Raw genomic sequence first — 23,517 nt, 5'->3', positions numbered from 1 at the left:
ACCAAAAGGTACAAAACAGTGCTCTAATAAAATATATTCTATCTTGAAAGGAAGGCACATGCCCAGGGGCAAAAGTGGTGGAAGTCTGGCCTCTGCTCATTCACAGCTGAATTTGACATAGTATAATGCTAATAAATAGTATAGGACCCACCATAGTCTGTATTATTGCAGGAATAAAAAGTGATATTTACCAGTGGATCATGGTTTAATGAGGTAGGAGAAACCCATAATGGGAAGTGGTAGCATCTGATGTACACTAGCATAACACGACACAGCTTTAAGAACAGACTCCAATGTCACCCCTTCCTTAGACACAAATGACAACCCCCATTCGATTGTGAAGCACTCTGTTACTTCCCAAAGATAGGCCGTGCTCAATAAATACCCTAACAATAATAAGAATGTGAACATCAAACTCTGATGAGAAGGTTTTTCCCTAAAGAAATCATCGACATATGCCATGACATTCCTCTACTTCATAACATCCACTGGACATGTCCTCGACAACATATCACCAAAGGAACAGTAAACGATTATTCATCACAATAAAGGCACCTAGGAGAAGATAAATTAATAATTACTCACCGTAGTGACTAAAGTACTCCTAGCCCATAGTCCCCTTTCCTCCGTACAGGAGTTCCTCGCTAGAGACGGGAGACGGAATCTTTTTCACCAGAAAAAACATTCTTCCCCTTTAAATTTAGAGGCGCACGGGGGCACAGCCCTGGGAGCATGCGCTCCCCTGACTCCACTCACCAGCGCCACTCCTCAGTCCCCATTGACGCCCTCCTGATGACCTGCCACGGGACCCGTCTCTGGAATGCGACTGCCATGGCCTTGGCTCGGACAGCATGGGCATGCATGTTAGCCGGAAGTGGTTTGTGCTGCCCCACATAGGCCTCCTTGATGGCGGAAACCATCCACCATGCCATAGACGCCATGGAGGCCTAGCACCCAAGCCTTGATCTTACGAAGGTGACAAATAGAGCGTCCGACTTGCGGAAGCACTTGGTCCTGCCCAGATAGAATTTCAGAGCGCGTCTGACATCCAGACAGTGCAAGACCCTTTAAGCATTGTCCTTAGGGTCAGCGAAAAACATGGGTAACACTATCTCCTCATTTAGGTGGAAAGCAGAGACTACTTTAGGTAGGAACGCGGGGTGGGTTTCTCAGGACCACATTATCCTTGTGAAAAGTAGTGTAGGGTTCTGAAGCCACCTGTGCCTGGATCTCGCCGACTCTACGAGAGGAGGTGAGACCCACCAACAAAGCGGTTTTAAAGGTGACCAGTCTGATGTCCGCAGACGCCATTGGTCCGAAAGGTTTGTGCGCCAAGGCACCTGTTAGGCAGAATCCTGTGCAGTACCCTTAGGGACAACTACACAAGATTAAGACTACAGGTGGTAGTACAATTTCACCTTTGGTACAAGCCCATACTACACAATTATAGTGGTAGAAGTAGCAGAGCAGCCAGATCTATCTCAAGAGCAAATGAGCAGCAATAAGGATTACACAAAGGACTACAATTACTGTGACTCAGGCAAACACTGACTCAAGGTTTCTGGTTAAAAAATATAAGTACATTTATTTTTAAACCATCTGTTCATAAAACACTTAACTTCTATTAAATCAAACCACACTGTAAATATACTACACAACCAATCCCTTGTGTTCAGGCAAATTCAAGGTAAGTAGATTAGGATTTGACAGACCGGTGTTGCAACACTAACACGTACCCGCGAGTAGAAACACACACCAGTTAAAACACACTTTGTACTTTAGAATTTAAAAACAAGGGAATGGTGGATAAAATCATAGGCAATACTTTTGTCAAGGCAATGGAATCAATGGACGTCTTCTAAGAGGTAAATAAAAGTCAATAGGCCTGCGCCAGTGTCAATTGGAGCAAAAGGCTCAGTTGCCGAGGATCACACGGTTAGAATCGGTTTGCAATTTAAGTTTGCCAGGAGTACTGGATATTGTCCAACGGAAGGAAAAGTTATAAGGGGGAAGGAAGAAAGGACAAGCCTTTGTAACGGAAAAGGGTTCACCCCAATTCCTCAAGGTCGGACTGAGAGAACGACCAAATGGACACAGTACCGTATTCAATTAAAAAAAGCTGGTGCCACGGCAGTTATTCCAGGTAGTTTCTGCAGACTCATGGTTTCTGGAGCTTCAGTCATGGGGACAAGAAGGACGACGTCTGGAGCGATCTGCACCAGGGATGAAGCCAGCAGCAGCTAAGCAACGGTGAATAAAAGGTGCGCTCCATTAAATCAGGAGAGGGCTCTTCTGATGGCTATCCGGACCACTACAGCACAGTGCAGCGATTTTGACCCAGAAGAGGATTCTCTGGCTGAAGAAAGGTGAGCTAGTGGATCCCACCAGGCTCAAGGGAAGAAGACTCCGGACTGGATCTTCTCTGTCGTTGAAGGGTAGATAGCTCAGGACTGCAGCAGGGCTTCACCGGGACTTGGGAGTTGCAGCAGCTGTCTTCTTCGCCGCTTCTCTTCGGTTCTTGTAGTTCCAGTGGCGACTCTGACTTCCAGCCCAAGAGTCCTGCCTTTTATGCCAAAATCCCCCATTCACATAGCCTGGCTGTCAATCACTCAGCAGGGAGGTTGCTGGCCTGGACAACCACCTTAGCCAATCGACATAAAGTGCAACTTGGGTCTCCAAGGAGATCCTGTGCAGGGGGGTGACTAAACCCCTCCCTCACATTCAGCCCACCTAGACACCCAGATGCCAAAGGAGGGCTGTTAGGCAGAAACTTGTGCAGTTCCCTTAGGGAACACTGCAAAAGATTTAAGACTACACGTGTTGGCAGTAAACCCACTTGGTAGCAGTCTGTACCACCCAGATTTACCTGGTAGCTGTGGCTGAGCAGTCAGACTTCCCTCAAGAAGATTTAGACAGTATGCAAAGTATACACAATAGGCACTCAGATAGAATAATACAAGCAAACACTGGCCAGAGCTTTGGTATCAAAGTATATAATTATTTATTTAAAAACACACGGTTTGAAACACTCCAGCACTCTTGTTGTAAAATATTATAAACACAGTTACTATTGTTATATGTACACCCCTTTTTTCCTTATCAGATAAGTCACAGTAAAACACCACTTATTTTCATACAGAGGTGAGCGCTTAACTAGATGGCACTCCAATAAGTTTGTGAGAAAGGGAGGGAAAAAGACAGAATATGGAAAGGTACACCACTCTAAGGTTCAGGAACACTGTTAGCAAGGCAGAAGAGCCAAAGTCCAAAGGCTGGGCCCACTCTTAGAGAGAGCAGAGCACAAATGCGCCCAAGATCACACAGTTACTCTAGGCTTAGAAAGTCTTGCAGAGAGTTCAAAAAGGGTTTAGAGAGGCTTAGGAAAGTTTAGCCAGGGTGTCCCAGGCTAACCCAGGTTCGAAAGCCAGGGACTAAATCTACCCCGTACAGTCGTTAGCAAGGGAAGCCAGGCGGGACACGGTACCTTAAGTGGGAAGGATCCTCCAGTGGTGGCAGTTGTTCCTGGTAGTGGGTGCAAGTTGCGTCGTCGTCCAGGGGAAGAAGAGATCTCGACTTGGAGGAAAGATGAAGGTCGTTGCACTACCAGGAAAGAAACGAGCCGTGGAGTTTTCCGGTTAAAGGTGGTACCTTTGTTTCGCGGTCGTGGTAAAATGTGGTATCCCGGTTGCCGGGGTGCTTGGCAAAGGCAAGGCGGCCACGAGGTACGTCGGGAAGGCGAAAAGACGGTGAAACTGGTTATCCCCACCAGTCAAAGGAAGAAGACTCTCCGGCGGGAGATCTCCTCTGTCGTTGGGAAAAGTGGTGAGGTGGTCCAGCAGGGCTCCACCGGTGGTGGTGTCGTGGCAGGCCGGCTCAGCTTCTCCCTCGTCGGATTCTTAGGTCCTGTGGCGACTTCTGAAGTTCCAGTCCCCAAAGCCCTGCTTTTATGCAGAAAACCCCCATTCACTCAGCCTAGCTGTCACTCAACCATACTAAGTGGTGAGCCGGCGTGCGACTTGAGTTGCCTAGGCAACTCAGTCCAGGGTGCCTAAATCCGCCTCCACCCCTCCTAAGTACCCCAGACAGAGTGGCACCACTTTGGAGGGCTTCTGTGGAGAAGCCTGCCAAAAAGTGGAACAAAGGGCTCGACTTGGGTTGGAGTCACAGAAGAGAACACAAACGCCAATTTAGAATCAAGTTTTGGCAAAAAATACCAACCGGAGAATTAATATTAATTAAATAAACCGGCGGTATGTTCGAGGCTACTGTAAATAATTAAATAAAGATAGTAGCCTAAAACAATGGGAAATCCCATAGGAAAATATTCACGGTTGAATATAAAAAGTAGTATCCACTGCCACCAGCCAAAACTTGATCAGGGGGGACGGAGACGAGTTTAACTCGTTCTCCCACCTGCTCCGCTCCAAGGGGGGGTATCGGACGAGCAACCATCTTGTCGAGCTGCGTGCCAAAGTCGTGGTGCTTGGCTTACTGAGCCTGGCCACCTCCAGTCCTCTTGGCGGTGGAGCATGAGACCTACCCTGCACCTCAGGAAGGGGCCTGATAGGCATGTTGCCCTCGGCAGTATCGTCGGTAGTACTGCGTGCAGCCACCCCTTCGGACTTCTGGCTGGTACTAGGGCATAGCCACTTTGGTCGACACCCGGTAAAAGAACTTTGCGGTCCCTCAGCACTGTCCCCGGAAGGATCTAATGACCCCTGGGCCTGGTGGCGGGTAACTGAAATAGCCTTGGTACCAGTGCTGGTGCGAGAACCTGAAAGGTTCCTCCTGCTCGGGCGTTTCCTCGGGACGGAGTCGCCCTAGCGGGGTGCAATGGAAAAAAGCAGCCCTACCTTGGTTCTGACAAAGTCCTTCAAGTCCTCTGTAGGTGAATTCTCGAAGAGCTCCCTCCACTGAGCTAACCTGTTCTTCAAAGCGTGCAGTGTAAGCGCGTTGCACGCGGTACAACCCTCCCAGCCGTGGTCGAGGCCAAGGTAGCGGAGTCAAAGAGCATGGAGGTCGGACATAGGGAAGAGCCCTTTGCAGGCTTGTCACCTGCTGAAGCCCGCTGACGTCGGCATGCACCGGAGAGGAGCGTGGCGCCAGAGAACCGAGTACCTAATTGATAAAAAAGAAGACACAAGACAGAAGAAAGTATCCGGGGAAGAGCGCATGGTATTACAAGGCTGAAGCCGAACCCAGGAGCGCTGCTGAAATCGGCCCGGCTCCTGTTGACGCAGAAAAGGTAACTGCGGAGTGGCGCCGGTGGGCAGAGTTAGGATGGCACATGCTCCGAGGGCCGTGCCCCAGCGCGCCACTAAATTTAAAGGAGAAGGTTTTTTCTGGTGAGAAAGGTTCCGTCTCCAGTCCCTACTGAGGGACGCCCATGCAGATTGGAGGAAAGGGGACGGGACGTAGGAATAAGCAAAGGAACTCTTCCCAAAAGCAAATCACTTTTCTTAGCCTACATATGCATGGCCACATGATTTCTGCTTTACAAATGAATACTGAAAAGCTTTGCAGTGATAGTTATAGCTTCATTTACTTACTTTTGTCAAGGCGTGGCCGTGGGTTGTAGCGGTATCCCACCTGACTCCAGAAGACTGGTACTGATCCTCGTAGCTGGACAAAGGATAGCGTATGATTGTGAACATGGATTAACTGTTCAGTTTCGACATAGTTTGCAACATGGCCATTTTTATCCACCCCTCTACGCTTGTATCGCATGCCTGCAAGAGAGAAAAATGAAGCCACTTGGTAACCATTAATGTGTTGATGACAGTTGTGAATAAACAAGACCGGAAAACAACTTAAAGAAACTAAGAGCAACACAACTGCAAGGTTTAAATTAGAAGACTGAAGAAACGACATAACTTGCGGTTAATGGGAATTTGAGGGGCCTGCAAGTAAATAGTGTATGGTTATATGTGTGAAAATTAAAGGAGGCGAGTGGAAATACTAACGTAACCAAGGGTTTTATTTCCTCATACTAATCCACCTTCTCCTTCATCCATTCCCTAATATACTGGTTTTGGGTATTGTGGCAGAGCAGAAGAAGGAGTCGTAATCAAGGTTAACATTTCAAGCGTTTTATTTAACTAAAAAATGAAAATGCCCATCTGTCCCTATCGCCAAGAGGGATTTGCCTGCCTAAAAACTAAATTAAGTGTGCTCGTCAATTGTCAAAATCAAAAAGTAGTCCTCAGTCCAAAAATCCTACTCACTATCAGACTCTACAATCTCAGAAAAACAAAAATAAGCAAGAGCCTCCCAGCGCCTGCTTCATCCACCCAATGTTATTTGGATCTCTCCCAAAGTACTGGCCGTAGGACAAAATGTTTGTTATTAATAGTTCACAAAAGAAAGGTTTTCAAATTTCTTTTAAGTTAATCGGGAAGATTTGCAAGTCTTTGTATAAACCAAATGTCTCAAGTTCTTGAGGGGGGAGGGGTTACACCTATAGCCCAGTTCCACCAACTTGGACTTTTTCTTTCTCCTAATATTGTGCCTTGTATAGATTGCCTGAAACCGTCTGGGAACAAGGTCTCATATCTTTAGGGCTCTTCAGGCCTCTTTGGTCCTCTGGATTACTTATTTCTCTCTCTTTGTTTAATTCCAGTTGACTCGTTCCACCATGGGTAACCCTGGTAACCTTCTATGCCTTCGGGTGTGATCCAGTGGGGTGGTGTCTCTGACATTCTCCTTTTCCTGCCCTTCTCGGCTGTTTCCGCGATCCTCACACTGAGAGCGGAGGGTTAGTTCCTTTGTTGTCCCCTGGTCTCTGCGTCAGTTTCTGGCTCTTGTTTCCATCTTGGCAATGTCGCCCTTCTCGGAGCCGACCTTCTGGTGCCTCACTTCTTCAGTTCGCCACGTTACTGCTGGCTCTGCAATGTAACATGGCTCTGCCCCTCCAGGACATTGGCAGATCAGAGGCACACCCCTGCTTAGGATTCTTACCCCTCCATTCAAGGTTCCTCGTCTATTTATTCTCGCTGCCGTACTTCAAAGGGGTGTGTTGTTTTTCATCAGCTGCCGAGTTCAAGGGGATTCCATCATTACCTTGAGCCAACAATAAAGAAGTAATGTCAACAGGGTTGCAATGCAAAACAGAAGTAACAGTAGTCTTTTACACTTCCATATATGCAGAGAGAGTACTCCTCCTAGTGAGTTCCTTATAGGAATGGGAGTCTTTGTGCACCAGAGGCGAGTCACCCTCAGTGAGGTCCCACTTTCCCAGACCCCTAGGGAGGGTCTTCCTTACGGGCTCACCACCCTAGCCGCACAAGGGGTGGCTCCCATAAAGGAGAAGGGACTAACACCCCAGATTCACCACAGTATACATTATTCTTTTCTAAGCAAGGGAACCAAATAGCTAACATTTAAACAAGCTCTCTCCATTGATTTACCAGAGGGCCCTATTGGGTAGCAGCAAAGGCAAGTGAAATGCTTCCAGGCCTTGGTACATATTGACTCACCCTTTGCAGAGCCCAAAGAACTATGTGAAGGGATAATATCACTATTATTAGTTCTTGGGGGTAGCAGAAGTCAGTCCTGGAGCACAATACCGATGTTGCCTTTGTGCATTTATTGCAGAAGTAGAAGTTCCCGCATTCCAGAGGGGAGGAAGATTACAGAAAGAGGTCATGGAGGGTACTTTAATAGTGGGAGTTGAGCAAATTATTCTCTTGCTATACCCCTTTTACAGCTGACATATTACACTATTGAGCTGTTGCTGCTTAGGCCTCAAAGCTACTGATGCACTTTGGAACACCTGTGCCATGTCCCTGCCAGTTGATCACTGCATTCAGGTATACCGAGTGCTAAAGGTTTTAAATGTAAGAGCAATGAAGAGTAGTGAGGTGATCTCTCAAAAACACATTAAAACATTCTTTGATAAAGCTTATGCAAGTTTTATTAAAGAAAAAATGGTAAGTTACTCACAGTAGTGACTAACGTACTCCTAGTCCATAGTCCCCTTTCCTCAACACTGCATGGGCGTCACTCGCTATGGACGGGAGACAGAGCCTTTTTCACCAGAAACAATATTCTTCCCCTTTAAATTTAGAGGTGCGATCCAGGGAGCATGCGCTCCCCTGACTCTGCCCACCAGTGCCACTCCTAAATCCCCCATTGACGCGTCGACAATATCACCATTTTCTAATGACACCAGATTTATTAGGGGGGAGGCTAGTGGGACGTATAGAGGAAAGGAGACTATGGAGTACGTTAGTCAGTACGGTGAGTAACTTATAATTACTCCTATGTCCCGTCCCCTTTCCTCCATACTGTATAGGCGATTACAACTAAAGGTAGCCCCAGGTTGGAGAGGTGACCCTCCTTAAGAAAACAAGTTCCTTAGCACCGCCTATCCAAATGCTGCACCTGAGCTGCAGCCGGCATCCAAACAGTACTGTTTGCAGAAGGACGGAGGGGTGGCCGCCATGCTGATGACCTGCACGGAACGTGCCTCTGGAACGAGACTGCTGTGGCCTTGGCTCTGACTGCATGTGCATGCATGTTTTTGCCGGAAGCGGTTTTTGCTGCCCTTCATAGGCCTCCTTGATGGCTGAAACCATCCACCTTGCTATAGAGGCCTTAGATGCCAGATATCGTGGCCTTGACCCCCAAAAGGTGATGAAGAGAGCTTCCGACTTGCGAAAGCACTTGATCCTGTCCAGATAGAATTTCAGGGTGGGCCTGACATCGAGAGTGCAAAACGCCCTGAGCATTGTACTTAGGGACCGCGAAGAAAGGAGGTAACACTATCTCCTCATTGAGATGGAACAAAGATTACTTTAGGCAAAAACGTGGGGTACATTCTAAGAACCACCTTGTCTCTGTGAAAGGTAGTGTAAGGTTCTGAAGTAACTAGTGCCTGAATTTCTCTCACTCTACAGGCAAGACCCAACGAGAGGGCTGTCTTGATGGTGACCGGCCTGATGTCCACGGGCGCCATTGGCATGAAAGGTTTGTGCACCAAGGCGCCCAACACTACATTAAGGTCCCACACAGGGTGTGGCCTCTTGATAGGCGGGTAGAGCCTGGTGAGGCCCGCAAAATGTCTTTTTTAACCACCGGGTTGGAGGATGAAAAAAACGTCCTCCTCCGAATTCCGGTAGGCTGCAATGGCTGCCAAATAGGTGCAGCATGTGTCCATTTGAACTCCTGAGTGTGTGAGGTGGGCAGAGAAGGATAGCATGTCGTCCAATGAGCATGTGAGAGGATCAACCGCCTCAGACTCAGCCCTGTGGCAAAACCTAGTCCACTTGCTTTTGTACTGGCTCCTGGTAGCATCGCTCCTAGCACCCTGTATGATGTCTAGGTTAGCCTGCGAAAGATGCAGATGCTTTAATGTGACTTGTTCAGGAACCACGCTGCAAGCGCTAACTTCTGCGGGAGGGGTAGATGACCATGCCCCCCTGCTGAGACAGTAGATGAGCTGGGCCCAGTGGGAGGTGCGTCAGAGGCTGGTCCGCCAGGCTGAGCAGCTCCGAGAACCATGGCCTCGCCGGCCACCAAGGAGCTACCAGAATGATGCTGAGGTGGTGCCAGGACTCCCTTACCTTGCATATCATCCTGTGCATCAGGGGAGTGGGAGGGAATGCATACGAGTTCATGCTGTTCCACTGTATCTGTAACGCATCTTTGAGAGAGCCGGGACCCTGTCCCAGCCAGGATGCGAACTGCGGGCACTTCCTGTTCCATGTGGTGGAAAGGTCCACCTGTGGATGACCCCATCTGTTGAAGATCCTCTGTAGGACCTGATCGTTCAGAAACCATTCTAAACTGTCTGCACCGAACCTGCTGAGCCTGTCCGCCTCCAGGTTTGACTCGCCCGGGAGGTGAAGTGTCATCAAGTGTATGTCATTCGCCAGAGCCCATTCCCAAATGCTGACTGCGAGGGTGCATGGAGGAGACCTGGTTCCACCCTGCTTGTTGATGTAATACATGCTGGTGGAGTTATCCGCCTCAACTAGGATCATTTTGCCACTAATGAGCGGTAAGAAGGCCTTACGAGTCAGAGATGGCCTTCAGCTCCAGCCAATTGATATGGGCCTCCTGTTCCTGAAGAGACTAAATGCTGTGGACGCTGTGGTTGTCCAGGGTAGCTCCCCAGCACTCCAAGCAAGAGTCTGTGGTGATGGTAGCCTGTGGGGCTGGTTGTTAGAATGGTCTGCCTATCCTCAGGTTGCAGTCCATGCTCCAGCAGACCAGGTCTTGGTGGAGAACCAGAGTAATGCTGACGAGTTCTGCCTGGGAACCCCGCTCCTGATTCCATGAGGCTGCGAAGTGCAACTGCAATCTCCTCATTTTGAGCCTTGTGTAAGGCACTGCCAGAAGAAATGCCACCATGGTACCTAGAAGGTGCTGGTACCAACAAGCTGAGGTCACCTCTCTGCTGAGAAAATGGCTCGTGGATCTCCTGATGGCTGCAATCTTGTCTTCCAAGGTGTTAGGCAGAATCCTGTGCAGTTCCCTTGGGGACCACTGGAAGAAGATTAAGACTACAGGAGTAAGCAGTAAACCCAATTGGTAGCAGTCTGCACCACCCAGATTTACCTGGTAGCTGTGGCTGAGCAGTCAGACTTCTCTCAAGAAGAGTTAGGCAGTATACAGAGGATACACAATAGGGCTAAAAACACAGTAGAACAAGCAAACACTGACCAGAGCTTTGTATCAAAAGTATATAATTATTTAACACACACTTTAGGAAATACACTAGCACTATTAATCAAAGCAAGTTCAAAACACAATCAGAAAAGTATACACACCTCCCTTCAGAATGATCAGACAAGTCTAAGTCAAAACACCACTTTTTGTCAAAACAGAGGTGAGCCTGTAACTTAGATGACACTCCAATAATTAAGTAAAAGGGAGAGAAAAAGGCAGGTCATAAAAATAAAACAGTTCCCAACACTTAATAGACCAAAACAAGTTAGTGAAGGCAGAGTCTACTGTAGAGCCAAAGTACATAGGCCAGGCCCACTTTAAATGGAGAAAGGTGAAATGTGCCCAAGATCACACAGTTGCGAAATGCATTCAAGTCTTTGCAGAAATGTTCAAGAGAGGTTGGGGTGGTTCAAAAGATAAAGTTAGAAGGTCTGGGGGCCAACCCAGTTGGAAAGCCAAGGATTTAAGGGTCACCTTGGGCAAACCGAAGAAAGGGAGGCCAGGTGCAACACAGTACCTTTAAAGTTGATGAAGCTCCAGCAGTGACAGTTGTGTCTGGCAGCGGGTGCAGTTCGTGGTTTCGACCAGGGGAAGAGAGGATCTCGTCGAGGAGGAAACTTGGAGTCGTTGCACTGCCCAGGGTAGAAACCAGCCGCGGAGTTAGTCGGTGAAAAGGTGCGTTCCTGGTATTCGCGGTCACAGTGGTGAAGCTTGGCTATCAGGCCGCCGGGGTGCTTGGCACGGGCGATTCAACCAAGAGATGCCCTGGAAGGCGAAATGGCGAACTGGTTGATCCCACCAGCTCAGAGGAAGAAAACTCTTTCAGCAGAAGATCTTCTCTTGTCGTCGGGAAAGTGGTGAGGTCGTTGCAGCAGGGCTCCACCGGTGGTGTCGTTGTTGCAGATGGCTCAGATTCTCCCCTCTTCGGATTTCTTAGGTCCTGTGGCGACTTCTGAAGTTCCAGTCCCAAAAGCTCTGCTTTTATGCAGAAAAACCCCCATTCAACAGCCTATCTGTCACTCAAACATGCTAAGTGGTGAGCCGCGCGGCTCACCACTGGCCCAATCAGAACAGAGTGCAACTTGGGTTGCTAAGGCAACGCAGTCCAGGGTGCCAATTCCCCCACCCACACATCCTGTGGAACCCAGACAGAGCGGCACCAGTTGGAGGGCTTCGGTGGAGAAGCCGCCAAAAACTGGAACAAAGGGCCCGACCTTGGTTGGAGTTACAGAGACGGACACGAACGCCATTTTAGAAAAGAGTTCTGGCAAAAAGACCCAACCGGTGATTTAATATTAAATAAATAAACCAGCGGTATCTGTAACATTGCACCAAAAAGTGGTGCGTTTAAAATCAATGGAAAAATCCCATAGGAAATATTCTGGGGGAATATTTTGCGTGGTAACCACTGCCACCAGCCAGAAACTCGACAAGGGGGGACTGGACAGTGCCCCCTTGAAAACAGACCCAGGGGCAATCGAATTAACCCCTTCCAGTACTTCCACAATATGATGGTTTGTACTGGTTCTGTTCACAATTTTGGACTAGTAAAGTCAATGGTGACTTTACATGCCCTGGGAGACAGCAGTCAGTCCCAGGGTATGGAGACTATGTTTGGGGGTCACTATGACACCCCTGTATTACTGCACTGAGGGTGCTGTGTAACACATACACTAAAACAGATGATACCCTATGGAGTAAAAGACCCCATAGCCCATAAGCACACAAAAAGTCAAAGACATACCTCAAATCATGCCTAAGAGTGGGAGGAAAAGAGCCTCACTCTTAGCAGGAGAAAAAAACAAACCCCAAAAATCCAGCAAAGCTGCTTGGGGACTCACTAGGTTTTGGAAATTATCCTTATAAGAGAATTCTCCCTAACACAAGGGAAAAACTCTTGGTTGTTGTATCCCAGATGAGTCCCAGGAAAGCCAGCCTCTGTGTCGGCACCAGCAGTGACTTCTTGAGATTGATTGAGAATCCCAATTCGTGTAGCATATCCATGAGGGCAGAGGTGTGTTTGACCGCCTCTAGTGATTTCGCCCTGACGAGCCAGTCGTCTAGGTATGGGTATATCTGGTGGCCCTGGGCCCGAGAAGGCCTGCCACTACATTCATAAGCCTGGTAAAGACCACGGGGGCTGAATTGAGGCCAATTGGTAGAACCTTGTATTGGAAATAAAAGCCCATGATCCTGAGCCAAATCGGCACATGCAGGTATGCGTCCTTCAGATCCAGGGAGCACATCCAGTCTCCCTTGCACAGTGTCTCCGCAATAAGCGCTGGAGTAACCATCTTATGAGTTGGCATAAGTACCTGTACGGCTTCCTTTTGTGGAACAAAGAGATCTGAACCAGAAGCTGTTGGTTCGGTTCCCGTTGCCCCCTGAGGGGAAGCGTGCATAGCGTCCTGTAGTACATCCATGCGATGGCGCAGTGTATCCTGAGCCGATATCATTTCCTGCCTCGGGTCAGCCTCTCGCTGAGTGAGTACAGTTAAAGGGTCAGCACCCTCCATATTGTGGCTTCTGATTCTGTCAGGCTTTCAGGAATACTAACACCGATAAAGGATACCGGAGTATTTAAAGGATACACAAAGTCTATTCAAAGGATACATGTAGAGTCTGCCTAAGATGGCTCGGAGTACAGAGTAGTCCGTTGAATTCAGACCTTCCAACTGATGTCACTCTTCGACTAAGTCATTAACAGTCGAAAGAGAGGAATCAGTGGAAAGTCGTGTTATTGTAAAGGAACCACCAGCCTGCTGAATGAAACACAAGGAGAGTTAGAAACTGATTGGAATATTAGGGGTCAATATTAGGCTAAATGAATTACACTAACCTGTGGAATAGACAGTCACTCAGGAAACTCCACACAAAGTAACAAACCAACGAAAAGGAAAGGGAAGTTAGTAGGGAAACTAACCCGAACTGAACGGGGGCCACACTAGATCCGGGATGGTGCACACAGGGTAGCGCCCACAAAGTCCAGTGCACTGAATCCTGTTTTTGATTGAAAGGGTGGAAGTGCAGAGCAGTGAATGTCCTGGATAAATATGTAGTTCAAAAAGTTCAAAATAAAGCAATGACTGGTATAGTTCTTTAGATGGAATGGGAACAGAGTTGATAATAGACGAGTAACAATAATGCTGAAGGTCCCTGCTCTCACCTTAATCCTGTTGTGTAAGATGCCCCTTTGAATCCAGGTAGTCAGTAGCAGGTATCCGTAGTTTATGCTGTGGCTTAAAACATTCTGTGTGTAGAAGGCGGAACATTAGCGTCCGAAATCAGGATAAGACGCCAATGAATTACAAAGCTGTGGAATGCAGCTCTGAAAGTCAATAAGAACGGCTTTTCCGATGGTAAATGGAGGCAGCAATGTAATGCGGTAGGAAGTCTTCAGCACTCCGCTGAAGGGAGCGGAACGAAAGCGGATGCTACCTAGAGAAGACGCCGCCGGGTGGCTCAGTAATGCGGCGACGTGGGCGGCAGGCCTGGACTGGCCCACCGGGACACCGGGAGTTTCCCCGGTAGGCCTCGAGCACACAGGGCCTCTTTGCTTGGGGAAAGTATACATACAATTTATGGGCCTGCCTGCGCAGCTGCCCATGACCTCTTTACTTTGTGTGTTAACTGATAACAGGAAAGGAGTAATCTGGGGTCACGGCCCTGCCCTGGGAGAGGGAGAAGTTACAAAATGAATAAATCATGCTCTCCGGAGAGGTTCTGGCACCACTTCAGGCACACGCACTGCAGAGAGTTCTGCACAGCTGCGTGTAAGAGCTCTCCTCTCATCAAGCTGTCTCATGGACACTATAAGTCACACCTCGTTTGCTCATATCTAATGCAACTGACGATTCACTATTCATAGCAGAGAAAAGTATCATTCAGTGTTAGAATCAGTGCAGACAGTCAGGGTCGGGCCTGCAGAAGATGCAGCCAGGATTGGCAAAGGCTTGTTTTTGGTGCAGAGGTTTTCAGCAATTAAATGAATACACTACAGTGCAGTGCATGCTTGCTCAAGCTTTCAAACCCTGCACTATTTCTATCATGAACATAAATGCGCACATTTCCCCATTCACTGGAGCCCATCGTCAGACAGCGTTTCCCCCATCTTTGGGAAGGCATGGAAGACTGGCCTGCTTTCGCTAGGCCAGTGTGAGCCTTTTTTACGCTGGCGGTATTTCTCACCGCTCTATCTGCAAGATAATGCTTCTGCTGTGCAGGTGTATAGCGCTTAGATAAGAGGATCAAAGCACTACATTCCCTGCCCTCCAGTGGTGGGTGTCACACTCTCATCACTGTCCTCTCTTAGCTTTTTACCCCCTGATGAAGGTCTATGCAACTTCAAACGTTCGTACCTTGTTCTTTCTCAGCACAATATTTGCAGTTACTCCAATAAAAGGCACACACACCTCAACATTTGTGATGTAATTTCTACAAGGGTTAGTGCTGAGAAGTGCAGGTGCTCGCCCTTTAAACCCTCTCTCACGTCTCCCTTAAAAGTCAGGAGTTAGCAGCCCCATCCTTCCAAAGGGTTCCCCATGTGCTCGGCCCCAATGCCACCCTGCACTGGCGCAGCACCACGAGGCGGGTGGCCTGCTGGTCTCACGACAGACCAGTGCCTCTGAAAGGCTGCCAGGTGTGGGTGGCTTTGGTGGCATGTCACACAGATTTTGCCATGGGGTCCACACTATCCAGGTTACCTGCTAGAGTGCGTGCTGACGCACAATGTCCACCTCTCCCTGCAGGACTGACACTTCCTGGTGGCATGGTTTATTTATTTATTTATTTATTTATTGTTACATTTGGCATCGCAGCGCTGTTACTTGTGCACAACCTAGTTACAGTTACATCATAATTTAAGGCTTGGTTACATTTTCATATCATTATAAAGCGTGCATTTTCTTACAGGGTAGTTACAGGCTAGATGGGTGCCGTCAGAGGTGATCAGGTGAAGATACGTGTTTTTACAGCTTTTCTGGACGCTAGATGAGATTTTTCAGCTCGAATGGGTGGTGGAAGGGTGTTCCAGTGCTGGGCTGCTAGGTAGGGGAAGCTGGCACCTCCTGCTCGGGCTCTCTTGATTTTGGGTAACGTGAGCATATTTGAGTAGGGCGTTCTAGTCGGGCTTGTAGATGTGGTGAGGTGTATTCTTGCAGAGAGGTACGGAGGTGCGGTTTGGCGGATACACTTGTGTGTTCGAGCAAGCGCCTTGAAGAGTACTCGCTTTTTTGGTTGATGCTTCTTAATAAGCACAGGAATAGGGGCAACTTCCTGAAGTTCTGGTGTGCCCCACTTTGCCACTGCCGGAGCCAGAGCGCCGTGCGGCCTGGACCTGGTTATGTCTCAAATGGTGAAATAAGCTTATTTCCTTTGTATTTATAGGGAGCACACTGGCATTGGGGGCCAGTGCACACATTGGAGGAGCTAACCAGTGCTACAATCTGCACCTTTACAAGTTCATTAAGTGGCGATAAAGAGAACTTTGCATGGACACAGTAAGTTCACTCTTTCACAAAAGTGCAAGCCCTAAGTTACGTGTTGGCCGTACTGACGTTGCTCGTGCTATTGCTCTAGGCCTTGAACCCACTTAGCTTGCCAATGTACTGCAGTACTGACCAACACCAGCCTCTGCTACATGAATGTCCGGTTCACACTGCTCCACTAAGGTACTCAACCCTGATATGCACTCTTCCGGCTGTGCCACTACAGAGACCTGCACGCTGCTCCACCAATGCACCTCTATCCTGATCTGCAACATCCCGGCTGTGCCACTACAGAGATCTGCATGCTGCTCCCCCAATGCACCTCAACCCTGATCTGCACCGTCCCGGCAGTGCCACTACAGAGATCTACACACTGCTCGACTAAGGCACCTCGACCCTGATCATCACCTTCCCGGCTGTGCTACTACAGAGATCTACACACTGCTCCACTGAGGCACCTCAACCCTGATCATCACCATCCCGGCTGTGCTACTACAGAGATCTACACACTGCTCCACTGAGGCACCTCAATCCTAATCAGCACTATCCCGGCTGTGACACTATAGAGATCTACACACTGCTCCACGAATGCACCTCAAGCCTGGCCTGCACCATCCAGGCTGTGCCACTACAGAAATCTACACACAGCTCCACTAATGCACCTCAAGCCTGGTCTGCACCATCCCGGCTGTGCCACTACAGAGATCTACACACAGCTCCACTAATGCACCTCAAGCCTGGTCTGCACCATCCCGGCTGTGCCACTATAGAGATCTACACACTGCTCCACTAATGCACCTCAACCCTGGTCTGCAGCATCCCGGCTGTGACACTATAGAGATCTACACACTGCTCCACCAATGCACCTCAAGCCTGTTCTGCACCATCCCGGCTGTGACACGGTATCATAAAAAAATGTCGCCCTGATTTGTATGCCCCCACTGTCACTGTGACTTTGGAGGCACACAAAATGAGGGTGACATTCACTGCGCCCAAGCAGAGCAGGGGTTGCGGGGGTGTTCCCTGCTCTTCCTGGGCGCAGTAATGGGGGTCAGGAGTTGCGGGGGTGTCCCCAGCTTACCATTTCGGAAAGCGGGGGACATGTAAAAAAAAAAAGCACCATGCAGCGTCAGCTCCAACCCACGTTAGTGGGAAGAGCTGACACCGCAGGGATCACAGAGTGCGGGCGGCACACGCAGAAGTGTGCCACCCTAAAGGTAAGTGGGGTGGGGGTTTGGAGGGGTAATGCAGGCCAGGGGAAGCGGGCACAGTGATCCATATGATCACTGCGCCGTGCCGTAACTGCCGTCAGCATTTTCGGCATCGCAGTTGCGGGCAGCGCATTGATCACATAGATCCCTGTGACACTATAGAAATCTACACACTGCTCCACCAATGCACCTAAACCCTGGTCTGCACCATCCCGGCTGTGCCACTATAGAGATCTACACACTGCTCCACTAAGGCACCTCAACTCTGATCTGCAGCAGACCAGTATCTCTGGTACTTAATCCAACAAGCCATACCAAAAGGGATCGAGCTGGCTGAACTGGGCCAAGAAGTGGGGCCAGGCCCTGCATGTCAGATCATATGTGATGCACTCATGTCGGGCCAATGGAGGACAGCCAAGGAAAGAGGGCGTGCGGCAGCATAGGATGTACGGGTGGAGGTAGAGCGGTTGCTACAAGTGAGAGAGGAACTGGCACTCTCAGATGATATCCTCCTATTGAAGGGTCACATGGTGGTGATTCCAACATCCCTGAAAAGAAAGGTAGTTGAGCTGGTTCATGAAGGCCACCGAGGAGTGGTCTCCACAAAGCGCATGCTGTGCCAAAAAGTGTGGTTTCCCCAACTTGACACCATGATGGAAGATCTCCCCACACTTTGCCTCTTCACGCCAAACCGACACCCGGAACCGTTGAAGATGTCTGAACTACCAGAAGGCATCTGGGAGGCAGTGGCAGCCGATTTCTTTGACCCTATTGAGGGGGGAAAGTACGTACTGGCCATCATGGACGAGTAGTCCAGATATCCCGAAGTCCATATTATATTGTCGACAGAAGCCCATCATGTGATACCTGTGCTGGACAATATCTTCACGGTGTACGGTGTCCCTCAGATAATGAAGACAGACAATGGGTCCCTGTTCAGCGAGTACATGGGGTTTCACCATCACAAAGTCACTCCATTGTGGCCCCAGGTGAATGGCATGATCGAGAGGTTCATGGCCAACCTGAAGAGGTCACTGCAGGTAGCCCGGCTCACTGGACAACCCTATGAACAAGTACTGCATGAATTGCTAAGGGACTACTGAAGCACTCCACACAGCACCACTGTGAAAACTCCTGCGGATGTAATGTTCAGGAGAGACATCAGGACAAGTCTACCCCAGGCCACTCTGCTGGAAGATCGACCAATTGTGGATGTCGAAGTGAGGGAACGAGATGGGGCCGCAAAGGAGCGCATGAAAGAATACACGGATGAGCGCCAGAGGGGACATTGTAGGGGGTAAGACAGCCTCAAACACAGAAACACACAGCTTTCTTTCACGAGGAACCCATGATTGTCATGGAGAAAAAGGGATCCATGATCACAGCCCAAGGGAACAATGGCTCAACCAACCATAACTCATCCTATTTCAAGAAAGGTCCCTTGTCCGAGTCCCGACGACTAGGTGGGAGAGTAGGAATACCCATTGAATATATGTCTGACGATGCCTATCAAGGGGACCAAGAGGACTCTGGAGCTTTGGGCCAAGAGAACTACTGTGAGGATTTGGGTGGCAGTGCTTCCACTGAACGATTCAGCTCTCGACTCCAGAGAACCAGGAATAAACCTTGCTGCCTCATTGAGGAGATGACCTAGTAAACAATGTGCTGGCATAGTTCATCACCTCATTGGGTGACATTTTAAATTGGGGGGGGATGTCATGCCGTGTATTGAATAAAGAAGTATGCATGTGAGAAAGCTCTGTGTCTATCCATTTTGTACTGCGCAGTGCAGCGCGTGAAGGGACACCAACAAGGCCATCACAACTCCCACTCAGCACGTGTTCCCTTCTGAGGCTCTCCTCATCTGTTGCTCCTCCTCTTTCTCTCTCTCCATTTCTGGCATAGCACCACTTCGCTCTCCGCCATGTCTCTCCCTGTTAACCAATCTCTACTCTCCCACTCTTGCCTTAACTCTAGCACTACTTCTCTCCCTAGAATCTCTCCCCCTGCCCACAAACTCCTATCCCCCAGACGCGCCTCACCTCTAGCAATACTTCTTGCTCTGCCATGTCAATCCCGGTACCAAATCTCCTGTCTCCCAGTTGCTCTTCACCTATAGTACTTCTCTACTGTCTCTCAATCGTGCCTCACCTCCGACACTTCTCACACTAGCATCTCTTCCCACGTTTACAAATCTCCTGTCTCCCAGTCTCGCCTCACGTCGAGCACTACTTCTCTTACTTGCATCTCTTCCCATGTTCACAAATCTACTGTCTCCCAGATATGCACTACTTCTCTCTCTTCCATGCCTATCCCGGTAACAAATCCCCTGTCTCCCAGTTGCTCCTTGCCTTTAGCACTTTTCTTACTAGCATCTGCACCATGTTCACAAATCTACTGTCTCCCATTAGTGCCTCTCCTCTTGCACTATTTTTCTCACTGTCATGTCTATTCTTGTTAAAACATCTCTCAATTGCATCTCTTCCCATGTTCACAAATCTTCTGTCTCCCAGACACACCTCATCTCTAGCACTACTTCTATCCTTGCCATGTCCATCACTGTTAATAATATACTTCATTCCAGATGTGCCTTACCTCTAGCACTAAATCCCCTGTCTCCCAGTTGTTACTGGCCTTTAGCACTACTTCTCTCACTAGCATCTTTCCCCTGATCACAAATCTACTGTTTCCCAGTTGTGCCTCACCTCTAGCACTACTCTGCTCTCTGCAATATCTATCATTGTTAACAAATCTCCAGTCTACCAGTCTCAAATCACCTCTAGCACTACTTGCCTCACTAACATCCCTTCCCATGATCACAAATCTACTGTCTCCAAGTTGTGTCTCACCCCTAGCACTACATCTCACACTGCCATGTCTAGCCCTGTTAATAAATCTCCTGTCTCCCAGACGCACCTCACCTCTATCACTACTTCTCTCACTAGCATCTGCCCCCTGTTCACAAATCTACTTTCTCCCAGTGCAGCCTCACCTCTAGCACTTCTCTCACTGCCATGTTTATCCCAGTTAACAAATCTCCTGTCTCCCAGTTGCTCCTCGACTTTAGCACTAATTCTCTCAGTAGCATCTATTCCCATGTGTACAAATCTACTGTCTCCAAGTCGTGCCTCTTCTCTCTACTACTTCTCTCACTAGCATCTATCTGTTCACAAATCTCCTGTCTCCCACTTGCATCTCACCTCTAGCACTGCTTCTCTACCTACCATGTCTATCTCTGTGATCAAATATCCCGCCCTCCAGTCGTGCTTCACCTCTTGCACTACTTCTCTAGCTGCCATATTTAGCCCTGTTAACAAAACTCCCACCTCCCAGTCTCGTCTCACCTCTAGAACTACTTCTCTCCCTGCCATGTCTGGCCTTACTACCAGACGTGCCTCACCTCTAGCACTTCTTCTCTCCCTGCCTTCTCCATGCCTACAAGTGCGCCTCACCTCTAGCACTACTTATCTCACTGTCATGTGTATGCCGTCTACCATTCGTACCTCACCTCTAACACTACTTCTCTCACTGCCATGTCTATGCTGTCTACCATTCGTGCCTCACATCTAGCACTACTTCTCTCACTGCCATGTCTACGCCTACTACCAGTCACGCCTCACCTCTAGCACTACTTCTCTCCCTGTCATAACTAGTTCTACTAACAGTCGCGGCTTATGTCTAGCACTTCTTCTCTCCATGCCATGTCTAGCCCTACTGCCAGTCGCACCTCACCTATAGCACACCTTCTCTCACTGCCATGTCTAGCCCTATTACCAGTCGCACCTTACCTCTAGCACTCTCTCCCTGCCATGTCTAGCCCTACTGCCAGACATGCCTCAACTCTAGCACTTCTTCTCTCCCTTCCATGTCTAGCCCTACTGCCAGACATGCCTCAACTCTAGCACTTCTTCTCTCCCTTCCATGTCTAGCCCTGCTGCCAGTCGCGCCTCACCTCTAGCATTACTTCTCTCCCTGCCATGTCTAGCCCTATTACCAGTCACACCTCACCTCTAGCACTTCTTCTCTCCCTGCCATGTCTAGCCCTACTGCCAGTCGCACCTCACCTCTAGCACTTCTTCTCTCCCTGCCATGTCTAGCCCTACTGCCAGACGTGCCTCAACTTTAGCACTTCTTCTCTCACTACCACGTCTATGCCTGTTATCAGTTGCACCTCATCTCTTGCACTTCGTCTCCTACTTCCATATATCAATTTCCACCCTTACAATAATTTTATCTTTCCCTTTCTCTGCTCCACCCACATTTGCCTCCCTTTATTTCTTTCTTCCTGCTGCGAGGGGCACGTTGGTGTGTCCCCGGGCAGGGATTCTCAGAGTGAGCCTGGCTGCAGCACCTCGCAGAGAGTTTGGCTTCTGGACCAGTGGAGGAGGTGAAACTCCTTTTTTCCAAATTCAAAGGAAAAGTAGCTATTGTGACTATCAGCAAGCAAAGCAAATGACTTTAAAAGACAAGAATGTTGCTAGTGTTGGGACATTCTGCCACTATAATGGGCGCAGCATTACCTATCATCCTGCAAGGGCACGAAACAGTTCTGGGGCAATAGCAGGCATAGCACATATGGCCAGTCCACAGGCCCCCTCACTCCTTCCTTCCTTTTTTTTCCCATGCTTCCATTTTTGCTAAATATCTCTCTCTCTCTCTCCCTTCCCTTCTTTCCTTCCTTCTTTCTTTCTTTCCTTCTTTCTTTCTTTCTTCTTTTTACTTTCTTTCCTTTTGTATGTCGTGCTCCTTCTTTCTGTCTCTCACCCTCACCCCCTTGACTGACGGAATTGGCAAGACTTTTGACAGACAGGAAGTCTTGGTTTGGCGAGGGTAGGCCGCGGATGTTGGGGGTGGGCTTCGAGGAGTGGGGTGAAAAGGTGAAGTGGAGATCAGTATCTTCCCAAAGCCAGGGAGCTCTTTATCTTCTGCTGAATCTGCATTCTGCCTTTCCTGACTTCAAACACCCCTCTCTGGACACAGAAAGTGGGCCTTTATCTGCTCCCGGGCATTGTTCCGCTGACAGCACATATGCTAATGCCTGTACCTGTGGACACAGCGCTGGGGTGAAAGGGTGACTGAGGGATGAAAGGAGGTGCACAGTGTGCAAATCCCAACAACCACCGCAGGGGCAATCCCCCCCTCCCAGTGCGCCTTCACCTAGGGGCATCCCTTTACCCCAATCTGAGCCCTGTTAGTGAAGCATGATGGAGGGCCAGGTGGAGGACACCGCGCACGCGCACTGCCGGCTGGATTGACGCCTGTCTCCTAATTGCCAGGTTCTGCCCACTCCAGGGATTACCAGCAATGCCCCGAATATCCACTCCATGGGCAGCCCTTACTTCAGCATGGGTGTACTGGCAACCAAAGAGGCCCTGTAAATAATGTTCAAAGGGGCCCCATATTACACATTTTAAGCAAGACCTTAAATCCAAAAGAGGCCTAGGGTGCAGAGGCCCACTGGGAAATCTCCAGAGTACCCCGTAGTCCAGTCCCACCCTGTCAAAAGCAAGCCTATACGAGTGCCCACCCCCACCCACCCTCAGCATCCATCGTGGCCTCAGAGCCCACCTCAAGAGGCGAGTGGCACTCGTGATGGCCAGATATAAATACCTGGCCTGCACACACCGCACTTACTGCCTCACTTTCCATGAGCAACTCTTCACACACGTGCCCTCATCCATCCCCAATCGTGACCCCAATAATGCCCTTCTCAAGTGGTGAGTGTCCCCCATAGCCGCACGGACACCACTCTTACCTCACCACTCATTCCAAGAGCCTCCTTTAACCACCAATGCCCACCTCTATCCCCAATCCTCGCCCCCAAAGATGGCCTGCGGACTCAACTCATACCCAAATGGCCCCCTTAAATAGCAACCCGCATCTATACCGCCGAGTACCTTCCGCGCCGTATCACTTACCTCCCCACGGAAACAACCTTGTGGTCTAACGCCCCCTGCAGCCTCAGGCCTTACCCCAGTACCCCCTCAAGCGGGCAAATCCTGCCGCTACCCCCCACCCCATCAATCACCCCCAGAGTAAGCCTTCCCCCCTAGCAGTTCCATGCGCACACATGCGCAGCTCTACGGACACACGCACGCGCTGGAAATTGTAAACGGGTACGCAGTGCACTCACTTGTACGCACACTCAG

The 23,517-nt window shown here is 49.3% G+C and overlaps 1 protein-coding gene across 3 annotated transcripts in view; it reads right to left on the bottom strand.

The window, feature by feature from the left end:
• Window positions 1-23,517, bottom strand: part of INPP5F (inositol polyphosphate-5-phosphatase F) — a 2,244,937-nt gene that overhangs the window by 1,145,806 nt on the left and 1,075,614 nt on the right. For all 3 annotated transcript variants that reach the window (XR_011268751.1, XM_069611942.1, XM_069611943.1), the window contains exon 9: window positions 5,550-5,729. Coding sequence is in view for 2 of the 3 variants with exons in the window: in XM_069611942.1 (XP_069468043.1) it covers window positions 5,550-5,729 (180 nt within the window). In the remaining variant the exon portion in view is untranslated. The remainder of the gene's footprint in view (window positions 1-5,549; window positions 5,730-23,517) is intronic.

This window comes from Ambystoma mexicanum, chromosome 8 (genome assembly GCF_040938575.1).
Source record: "Ambystoma mexicanum isolate Mex_15411 chromosome 8, UKY_AmexF1_1, whole genome shotgun sequence".
Classification (NCBI taxonomy): domain Eukaryota; kingdom Metazoa; phylum Chordata; class Amphibia; order Caudata; family Ambystomatidae; genus Ambystoma; species Ambystoma mexicanum.
This window is presented reverse-complemented; position numbering and strand designations above follow the sequence as displayed.